General features: G+C 64.3%; 1 protein-coding gene across 3 annotated transcripts in view; it reads left to right on the plus strand.

Moving 5' to 3' along the window:
* Positions 1 to 10960, plus strand: part of KCNT1 (potassium sodium-activated channel subfamily T member 1) — a 62530-nt gene that overhangs the window by 6791 nt on the left and 44779 nt on the right. For 2 of the 3 annotated variants that reach the window (XM_045082856.1, XM_045082857.1), the window contains exon 1: positions 4277 to 4415. In XM_045082856.1, the coding sequence (XP_044938791.1) occupies positions 4321 to 4415 (95 nt within the window). In that variant the 5' untranslated portion in view covers positions 4277 to 4320. Of the gene's footprint in view, positions 1 to 4271; positions 4416 to 10960 lie in introns of those variants that run through there. The other variant, XM_045082860.1, reaches the window with a different exon arrangement.

The following is a 10960-nucleotide window of genomic DNA, read 5'->3' on the forward strand; positions in this document are numbered from 1 at the left end:
AGTACGTTGCACGTTCTTTTTAGGTAAACTGCATTTGGTTTTGGTCATTAACGACTCCTGGATCCCATCGTGAACAGCCGATTCAGGCTGTTTGTACAGTGAGTCTTAAGGGAGACGGGCTGATGCCAACGTCGGTTCCGTGCGAGTGTGACTTTAGCGACAGGTTGGGGCCAGCCCCGATGGAGGAGCAGAGAAGGTTCCATTGCCTTCTGGGCTATGGGGCCGTCTGACTGAGGGGGCAGAAACAGAGCGTAAGACCGTTAGGTCCTGGTGCCTTTGGTGGGAGGAACAGGGCTTTGACCATTTATCTTCCTTCCCGTGGTCCTGCTGACTGACTCCTTGCGCGCCAAAGGGGCCGATGCAAGCAGGACAGAGAAGCAGGACTTCCTGGCTCTCGGGGCTTCCCCTCACCACCCAAAGGCAGCGAGCACATCTGCTGGTAGCAGGAGGCTCCGGCATCAGGCCAGCCTGGCTTCTCTCCCCCGTGGCCTGTTCTTGTGTTTCAGGTCCTTGGGATCCATGAGCCCATGGGTCCTCACCTCAGAGGAGAGGTGCTGTGAGTCCTGGCTCTGTGCTCTTTGTTTCCGGGACTCCCAGCCACTACCCCGCCGGGCCTCCAAGGCTCTCCTCCCGCAGGGTTGCGGGTTTGGGGAGCAGGAAAGCGCACGCATGGAACTCGCTGTGTGTCAGGATGTACACGTCCTTTCCCGTCCCCGGCCTCTCTGCCTGGGGTCAGCGTCACAAATCCCAGCTTCCCAGAGAGGCCTCCAACTGACCTGGAAATGGCAGGATGGGGTGTTGGCCACCCCAGGAACCTGACGCTTGGGGTCGGAACCTTTATCCATGGGAACTTGGCCAGACGCTGCCCAGTCAGCCTGGAATTAGACACTGATGCAGACGAAGCCGTCCTGTGCCAGGGTTACGCCGTATGTGTCTCACTCACCTCCCTGTTACCCCTTCACAACCAGCCTGGGAGGATGGAGGCACACTCACTTATAGATGAGGAAGCTGCGGCTCAGAGAGGGGTGGTGACTCCACTGGGGCTGCCCAGCATGAACTGAATGGACAAGCCTGAGCCTTGCTCGAGCCCTCCGACCCCTCTGCTGCTGCCTGGGCCTCATGCTTGGTGCCCACGGGCCCTGAGAGTCTCCAGGAGGAGCAGGGACGCCCCCCACTCTGCCCTGGCTCCAGGGTTGGCAGGTCCCACAGAGGGGGCCCCCAGGCTTGTCCTGAGGGCATGTGAGGGGTGGGGAGATGGGAGCCTTCCTTGGGCCGCCAGAGCACACGGTGCTCGTAGAAATCAGTGGTCCTCTGGTACGGCCACGTCACAGGAGATGTAAAGACAACGGGCACGGTCGCGGACTTCCCAGGCTTCTCCCCCCCAGGCTCCTCAGGTCAGGCGGGGACAAGGGAGCAGGAAGGGGGCAGTGGACAATGTGTCTGGGCAGCCAAGCCAGGGTCCTGTCCCTGCCCCACCCAGACCACCTCAGCCGCGGCATGGATGGAACAGCATGCCTCCCGGGTGCCCAGAAGCTCTCAGGGACACGTGCCTTGGGGCTTGGGGAGGGGTCTCTACCGGACTCCAGTGCCTCAGGGAGCGTGGCTCAGCCATGGGCCACTTTCCAGGAGACCCCAGGGGCCCCAGCCCTCAGCTAGCACAACAAACAGTCCTGGGCTTTCAGCTCTGCTGGGGGAACAAGGCAGGGTGCCAGGAGGCCTGTGGGGTGCCCATGTACTGACTCCAGTGTCCTGTGTCCCTGCGGCACCATCGGGGATGAAGGCAACACACCCTTACCCACCCCAGGAGTGGGAAGCCAGGCCTGCCGGCTCCTGGTGCGCTTCCTGCCCCCACCTCCACCCCCACGCAGCGGAGTCCCCCCTCTGAACTCTTCCACGGACCCTGCAGGTCTGGACCTTGAGGTTAGGAGAGGTGGAGGGCCCAAAGCAGCTCAACTCTGGGAAGGAATCCAGGGCAGCCCTGCCCAGGGACCTGGCAGTCTCTCGGGGTTCTGCCACTGAAGGAGGCTTTCAGCAAGAGAGGGGCCAAACAGAAATTACAGCCCCCAGGCTCTGCCCTCCTGCCTGCCCGCACCTCCCCACAGCCCAGCCAGCGTGTGACTAAGGAAAAACACACAGCCACACTGATGCAATTAGGAAAATGTTGTTTTTCAAACGTTGCCAGATCCTCGGGGCTGACCTTGTAACATGGGAAAACCGCGCGGGCGTGTCAGGCCCGCGCCTGCCACTTGCAGCTTTGGCCTGGGAGTGCTCCGAGGCGAGCAGCTCTGAGACCTGTGGGGTGGGGGTGTCGAGACGCCCCTGTTGCGTGTTCAGGGCACAGGGAGCGTGGGACGAGCCCTTGCTGGGGGCTCAAGGAGTGGGCCTGGCCTTCTGGGTTTGAGGAAGGAGAGGAGGGCTTCTAGGTGGCCGCCCGCCTGCCTGAGAGGATCTCGTGCTCCAGGTGAGTGCCCCCCAACCCCGCAGCCGCTCCCAGCCTCTGGGCACAGCCTGCCCTCAATTTTCCAGCTCAGGGAACAGAGTGTGGTCAGCAGACTCCTGTGCCCTCCTGGAGGCCAAGTCCAGCTCCTGCGTCCTCCCGCTGCCCTCCTGCCAGCCCTGCTTTATACTCGGGAACAGGGTTGCTAAAGTGAGGGTACCGTCCCCAGCTCCTTCTGCTCTCCCTGGAGCAGATTAGAAGGGGCCCAGGAGGCCCAGCCCAGGGCCCCCCGACTCTAAAGAACCACAGCTGTGGTGTGGCCCTCCTCGGGATTTGGCTCTTACAGGAGCCTGGGGAGGTGAGCCCCGCAGGTAGAGGCTGCAAGGGAAGGAGTCCTGCTTTCTCCCAAACATCCCACCATGGGCCGTCTGGGAAGCAACACCAAGGGGTGACCTGGGGCTGGACTGCCCTGGAAGGTCCACTGATGCCAGAGGACCGGGAGTCCAGGGTACTGGTTGAGGTTGGGAGCCTGGGTCCCTGTTTGCACTTCTGTGCCACAGAGGCATCCCGTTAAGAGATGTGCAGCTGTCCTGCTGGGTCAGGAGCCACCAAGCTGTTCTGAGGTTATGGGCTCAAGGGGTGGCTAGTAACCCTCTCGCCTGGTGAGCAGAGAGGGCGCATGAGCCTTGGGAGCTGCTGCCCCAGAAGGCCAGGAGCATGGGGGTGGCTGCGCTGGTATCTGCCCACACTTCTTTTACGGGTAACTAGCCAGAACTCACTCCGATGTGGTGATGGGGGCGGATGGGGAAGGGTCAGGAGCCCCGAAAGATGCTTGCAACTCCAGGGACCCCCTTGGCTTACCTAGTCTGGCCCCAAACCCCCTGTGCCAGCATGGTCAGGTCTCTTCCACTCAGGTGATGGGGGCAGGGGGCTCTGTGGTCTCTGAATCCTGTGGACACCACCAAGGGCAGTTCAGCCCTCCCCAAGTGACACCCCACTCCTAGGCTCTGATCTGAGACAAGCCCCTTGGCCCCAGGGAGGCCGAGAACAAGGTCCTCTCTTAAGTCTTCTGGTCAGGCACTCCCCCTCCCCAGGAGCCTGAGGGTTTGGGAGGAGGACTCCGGGTCAAAGACGGGTGTTCTGGACCTGGAGGAAAACGGAGCAGACAGCCTTAGCAGCAAGGATTGTGGAGGGGGCTGCTGGGCGGGCTTCATGGCCCTGAACTGGACTTGACAAACCTCTCCCTGTGTGCTTTGGAGTGAGCCCCTGGCAGGTGCTGTGCATTCCAGTGGCCACAGGCCTGGTGGGTAGGGTGGAGTTGTGGGGTGGGGGGAAGCTGGCCGGTGTGGGTGACGGGCCTGCAGAAGGCAGGGCTGGGGAGGGAGGGGGACTGGGGGTGCAGGTGGGGTGAGAGCTGCTGTGGGCTGACCAGGCAGGGGTCTTTGGAAGGGGAGGGGGACGCACAGGGGAAGGGGATGCAGAGGGGAGGGGTGGTGGGTCCAGGGAGGGGGGGGGGGAGTTGTGCATGACTGACCCAGCAGGCAGGGGCCTGCAGGGGGCCGGGGGTGGGGTCAGGTGGGCAGGTTGGGGCTGCGTGAAGCTGACCCGGCTCCGAGTGGAGGGGGTACTTGGGGGGATGTGGGCAGGGGCCGCTCTCCTGCTGACCCCACGGGGGGACGTGTGGGAGAGATGGGGGTGGGGTGGGGGTACAGACCGCGGATGGCGCTGATGACCCCGCGGGCGGGCGGGGGTCTGCGGGAGGCGGAGCCGGGGGGGGGGGGGGCGCGGGCGCGGCACGGGCGCGGGCTGAGGGGGCGCTGGTGTGTGCCCGCAGGCAGCCGGGCGGCGGGGACGGCGAGCGCCCGGACGCCGGCAGCTTCAAGATGAGCGACCTGGACACGGAGGTGCTGCCCTTGCCGCCGCGGTACCGCTTCCGGGACCTGCTGCTGGGAGACCCGTCCTTCCAGAACGACGACAGGTAGGGCGGGGGTCGCCGCGCGCTCGGAGCTGTCCGCGGTGCTGAAGGCCGGCGCGCCGCCCGCTGCCCTGCAACTTTCCCGGGTTTCCCGGGCTTCCGCGGGGGAAGTTTCGGAGGGGGCTGGGCGAGGGGGCGCGCACCTTCCTGCAGGGGGCCCGGGGGATGGGACGGGGAGCTCTGTGCGGGGAGTCCTCCCAAAGACCGCCCACGGCCTGGCCTCCCCAAGGCGGGTGCCCGCCCCCTGCCCCACTCCACGCCCGGCTGACTTGGGGGACAAGGCCAGAAGCAAGCCGCGGTGGAGCCCGGGAGTCTGGCTGAAGGCCGATGTCCTCCAGACTCTGGCTGCGGCCGTTTATTCTTGTCTGAGGGAGCTTCTTTCAGGCTCCTGCCGTGGTCCCTTAGGGAGGGTGACCACGGCCCCTCACCTCCAATTCTCCTGGCTGGAGAAAACCAACATGAGTCTTTCGGTAAGAGACCCGCAGAACCAGCTCTCGGGAATAATTCATACACCAGGAGAGCTGGCAGGAAGCGGGAAGAAATGTTGCTTTTCTCTGCCTTTTCCCCAAATAGCTGTCTTGGGTAAACACCCGGCACTTAAGCTCCGTCAGCCTCAAGGGAGGCGCCTTTCCACCCGCCTTCACTGCAAGCACAGGGACTCAGCGGAGGAGCCTGCAGGGCTGGGGAAGGAGCTGGCTCTCCTTGCTGTGTGTACCCGAGCCGCCCTCCATGGCCCCGGGGCACCTGCAGGTCCCTCCCCGCCCAGCTCGGGAGCAGCTGGGTGAGGCCCAGTGTCCCCCTGCGGTGCAGCGGTTGACGTCAGCACCTAGCACACGCATTGAAAGGGTCGGACGCGGACTGAGTCCCTGGGATGATCGTTGGCTGAAGCTGACCTGGGAAAAGTCAGATTTGTGAACAAGGTCAGTGTGTAAGGACAGTGAGGAGCTGCCAAAGCGTGTGGAAAGGGATTTTAAGACCGCTGTGCCCACCGCCGGAAGCAGAACGTCCCACCAGACCCCAGCACGTCTGCTTGCGTTCCCATCGGGAGGAGAGCCGAGCAGACCCCACCTGCCCACTCACCGTCAAGGTCGAGAGTTCAGTAGCCAGGCTCCCCGCTCCCTGGTTCCCCTTGTGGGACTGCATATCGTAATGACAAGCCCACCCAGAGCACCCACAGGAAAGTTTCCCATCCCTCTCTGGGGAGACAGAGGGGTCAGGAGAACTCTGCCTGTGGCCAGGGCGCCCCTGCCCCCCTGGAACACAGAGCTGGACCTGCATTCTGAGCATCTTCCTAGGCCAGCGCCAGCCCCTCGGCACCTGCTTCCCTGGGACTCCGTTAAGTCTTGAGAACAGCAGCCCCAGAGATTTTTCCAACGTGGGCAGGAATGGCGTCTGTCACCCGGAGAAGGCCGGGGGCCTCTGGCTGCGTCGGTAAATGCCAGTGTCTGCGGCTGGCATAATTGAAGCCACACATCCCTCTGCTTTCAGGAGAGGATGGCAGAGGTCTTCTCACTGCATGCCCCAGAGAGGAGGCACAGGGCCTTGGTGGGTGTGGCTGGCCCTTGGAGGGTCCACGGGGCTCCTGGGTGGGGAGGGGGCCACTGGTTTGCACCTCTCCTGCCGGGTTCCAGGTGATGCTACCCCTGCTTGCTTGGGGACTGGAGGAGAGCCGGGGAGGTGCGGTGTTGGCTGCCCAGGGTTCCAGGAGCAGACAGCTGGGGTGGGGGGCACTGAGGAATGGGCACGGTGGGGACCTGGAGGGACCTTTCTGCTGCCCCCTGCCAGCCACTGTGCCAGGAGCACAGCGAGAAGAGCTTTTTTTTTCAAGCTTTTTGGTTCAGCTGTGGCCTTGTCCCTCTCGTGAACCCCTCATGCTGACAGGCTGTGCTCCTAGGTCTTATTGGGGCCAGGGTTGTGTTTGGAGGTGGGGGTGGCTGAGATCAGCTGAGACCCCCGTCCATCGGGACTCACAAGCAGGGAGGCCCAGCCTGGGTCGGAGCTGACAGTCCTAGCTCAGGGAGGAGGAGCCAGGGAAGCCGGGCTGCTGGAGGCCACTTCCTGGATGCCTGTGACATGGGCCCCTAGAGTTGCTACCTCTGTCCGTTTCTCATCCTCCGTGCCTATGTCCCCTCCCCCATCACCGATTCCCAAGGTGGAGGATGGAGGCAGGCTTCCGCCCGGCCCCGGCAGGTCCCCTTCTGCATGTATGGAAACCTGGTCAGGGTGTTTCCGGGGACAGGGGCCTGGCCTGGGGTTCTGGGGCTGCAGGCTGTCCCCCAGCACCATGAGGCTGGGGGCTCTGGCAGACCACACCCAGCATTATCCTGGAGCCCCTTCCGTCCCCCCAGCCCTCCATCTGCAGCCCCCAGGCCCCAGGGCAGACTCTGTGGGGTGAGCTGTGATTTGCCGCCCTGACTCTTGGCAGGCTGCGAGTGGGCAGGAAGGGCTGTGGGCTTCCTGCTCTCCGTCTCCGGAGAAATAAAGCCACCAGCAGTGAGTCACTGCAGCCTCACACGCTGTGGCCTTGGAGGGAGGGAGGGACTCAGCCCACGTGGGTCAAGGAGGCTGCTTCGGCCTCTCCTGGGGGGATGGGGAAGAGCCGGGAGGGGGAGGAGGGCAGAGCCAGAACTCACAAAACTTCCAGGGAGCAGCTGAGGTCTCGGGGTAACCTTCACCACTGCCTGCAGGGCCAGGTCTTGAGGTCCAGGAGAGCAGGACTCTGCAGAAGTGCCCCTGGGCCAGGCAAGGCCTGGGGCTCGGGACTCCCCGCTCCACCTCCTGCTCCCTACCCGCCCCCCAACAGGTCTGCAGCTGACCCTCCCGTGCACTTGGACACCTGAGCACGTGGCGCTAGCGTCCTGGGGGATAGACCTAGGGATCTGAGTGCTTCACAGCTGGGGGCCACAGGAAGGGGTGATGACAGCCCCAGTCACCCCGCAAACAGCACTGTGATGAGACAGCGACATGGAGGGGGAGTTTTGTCATCATAAGTGTTTCTCTGCCTTCTGTCCTGGAACACAGATGGGAGGCTTTCCGCCCTGCCCACCCCCAGGCTCAGGGAGATGCAGCTGGGCTCTGTCCCCTGAGGTACAGGGGGACGCGGGGACACGACTGCCTTGTCCCCCACGAGAAGAACTGTGGGAAGGGCTGGGGTGGGGAGAGCCACAGGTGAAGGCAACGGGCCTGGCATGTGGCCACCTCCTGGCCTGCGTGTCCCTGACCAGCTGCTTTCCACGGCTGCCTGCCGGGCCAGAACTCAGCCTGCGGGGTGGGGGGGCGCAGCTGGAGGCCGGGTCAGCATCGGCGCCCTCCCCTCTCCCCCAGGCATCTGAGTGGAGGGCCGAGGGACCCTGAGAAGCATCCAGGGATCAGTGCCCTCGGGGGCCCTGGGGATTGGGGGGGCACCAGGCTGCTGCTGGAAGGACGAAGAGGCCAGGACCCCAGGGGACCCCACTGGGCTGTTGGTCTCTGCTCCTCTGAAAACAGAGGAGGGAGCCGGGCTTGCTTCTCTGGAGTCGAGCAGTGCCAAATATTATTTCACACAACAAACTGGGAAGTGGGAAGACAGTCCTGCGCTGCTGGAGCCTGGGGTGGGGTGCGGGGGCTCGAGCACAGACCCCTGCCCGCCCTGCCGCAGGGTGATTGACAGTCGGGGCTCCCGGGGCAAGGAGTCCCCAGCTCTCGGTCCCCTGGGGACCCTCAAACCCAGGTTTTGGGTGCGGAGAGGAGCAGGCAGGACTGGGGTCCCTGCGGGAGGCGCGCCCCTTCCCCTCCGCTGAGCAGAAGAGGCTCAGGCCCCCGCAGCAGGGGGATCGGGAACAGCTGCCCTCAGAGCCACTCAGCTGTAACTGTTAGTAAGTGGACATCGCTGGGCCCCATGGGAGAGGCCGCCAGCGCAGGCGGATCTCAGTGTGGCCGGGTCAGAACCGCCCCAGGGCCCTTCCCTTCTTTCTCTTCCCCCCTCTGTTTCTCTCCCCGGGGCTCCAGCAGATGCACAGGCTTCAGAGCGGGACACTGTCCCTGCTCACCGGCACAGGACCCAGGGCCCTCCCCAGAGCCCCGGAGGGCAAGCACCACCGGGGATCCCTACTCTGGAGGGGGTCCGGGGAAGATTAGGGGCCGTGAGGGAGGCCGTGGGGACAGCAGGCTAGCCCGAGTTTTGCACGTGGGGGTTCCCTGCCGATGACGAACACAGAGCGCCCTGTCACAGTAGAGGGGGACCAGGGACCATGGACGTGCCCCGGCCCATGCCGGCCAGGCTGAAGAGGCAGCTGGCTTGGTGCCAGAGGAGCTCACTGCTTCGCGCCGGGTCCTTCCTGTGTGGGGCTGCCGGGCTCAGACCTCCTGGGGCCTGCCGCCTCTTCTGTGTCGTGACTCATGGGCAGGGCTGGGTTCGTGGCTCCATAATGAGGGCAGGACAAGGTGGCAACCCCGCTCTGCCCCAGCACCTGCTCCCTGCCCTGCCCCAGCTGGCGGCCTGGGTTCATTGCAAACACATAGACTTGGAGGACACACGGGCCGGGGAAACGGCCAGGGCCCCGGCTGGTGGGGCCCAGGCAGGGCTGGAGGATTCTTGCCACCTTCGGGACCTGCGCAGTAGGACTGGGTGGGCCCGGGACAGGGGGGACATGGGGCTAAAGCCAAACCCCTCAGCTCCCCCCAGACACTCTGTTCAACCAGCGCAGCCACCCCTGCAGAGCCCGTCACCCCCGGGAGCGGCTGTTCCTGCCCCCGGGCTCCTGCCTGCTGCCCACCGGCCTCTCTGACGGACTCCCAGTCTTCCTCCCCCGCTCCCCGGCTCTGACCCGAAATCCCTGTGCCCCCAGCTGCCGCCGCGCCTCTATCCCACCTGAGCCCCGAGGCCCGCTGCCTCACGCACAGTCTGGGCAGCGTCTGGCTTCGCGCTGTCGCGGCATGGCCCGGGCGCTGGCGTGTGGCCCCGGGAGCTGATGCTGGATGCCGTGAGGCTGCTCCAGGGACGCGTCCGTCTGGGGCTCACTGCGGCACGGCTGCGCGATCCAACCAAGGAAGAGCTAGTGTTGGGGAGTAAAATTGCTGATTTTTTCCACTCACCTTCCCGGTCCAAGACTCATGGCTGTGCCTCCCCCACGGCACTGTGAGTGGGCCGGGGCTGTCTGATTCCGTTCCCCGTGTCACCTGGGGTCCCCCACAGGGAACAAGGGCCTGAGTGGTGGGGAGGGGGAGGTAAAAGGTAGAGAGAAGGCGGTGACCCCTGTGGAGTCCAGGCTCCTGGGGGCAGGTCGTGCCTTTCTCCAGGTGGGGGTTGTGGGGACTGGGGTCCCCCAGCCTGAGAAAGTGAGCAGCAGGCAGACAGAGAGTAAAGGGACACCAGGGAAGGACAGGACGGGGAAGGGCACAGGCCCACGTGTGCCGAGACGGGTCAGCCGGGCTCTGGGCCCTGTGTGTGTGTTTGTGGACTGGGCACGCCGCTGTCTTCTGGGCGCTGGGGGAGTAGTGGGCCTCAATCCGTGTGCCGGCTGTCCTGGCCCCCCTGCTCATGCCCTGGAGGTATCTCGGAGTCCCCAAGATGGGGACTTGGGTGTCCCCCGGGAGCCGTGCTCCCCCTCCTGGCGCTGGGCTGTGCCAGCTCTAAGCCCACATTGGGAGACACGTGTGCGTGACTCAGAGTTCGCTTCCTCCCAAATTAGTGTGAAGCGCGGCATGGACCCCCTATGAGGGGCACCAGCATCCTCCAGGGGCTCCAGAACCATGATTGGTTTTGGTTTCAAACTGTAGCTCCCGGTAGCACCTGTTGGGGTCCCCGTGATGGCCGTTTACCACTGCGGCCATGTCGTGGGGGGACCGTCGCACCGTGCAAGCGTCCGGAACAGAGCAGGGAGGCGGCAGGGCTCGGGCCGTGCTGCAGTCAGCTCTGGCTGCGCGACAAAACGGCCTCGACCAGACAGCTGAAGCAAGAGATGCTGACGTCTCAGAGCTCTGGCAACGGGAGGTCCGAGGGCACGGAGCCCACACGGTGGGTCGGGCTGACGGCCTCTTCCCGGTTTACAGCCACCTTCTCGTGTCTTCACGTGGTGGAGAGACTGAGGGAGCGCCCCTGCCCCTTAGCGAACCCTAATCACCCCCAGGGACGCCTCCCAACACCATCCCACTGGGGGCTGGGCCTTCAGCATACGAAGTTGCAGGCTTGGCGGAGGAGTTAATGCTACCCCGAGAGAAACGGCAGGTGGCAAGTGGCCCTTCCCTTCGTAGGGTTAAGCTCTGCTTTGACTTCACAGCCTCTTGTGTCCCCTCCAGGCTGGGCGTGCGCGCAGCGAGGGGCCCTGTCCAGGGTTCCAAGGCTGATTAGGGGAGCTTTGGGAGGGGTGGGCTGCAGAGAGTCCCCCAGACCCAGACCCCTAACAGTGCTTGCAGCGAGGCTCCCCGCCCTGGCCCCAGAACGCATGCTTACGCAGAGCCTGTGCACACGATCTTTTTTGGAAATAGGGCCTTTGCAGCTGTGATCAAGGTAAAACTCTCAAGGTGAGATGATTCTAGGTTAGGCTGGGTGCCGAGCCCCGTGGCCAATG

The sequence above is a fragment of the Mustela putorius genome, unplaced genomic scaffold (genome assembly GCF_011764305.1).
Source record: "Mustela putorius furo isolate JIRA1106 unplaced genomic scaffold, ASM1176430v1.1 tig00000596_pilon_pilon_pilon, whole genome shotgun sequence".
Lineage (NCBI taxonomy): Eukaryota > Metazoa > Chordata > Mammalia > Carnivora > Mustelidae > Mustela > Mustela putorius.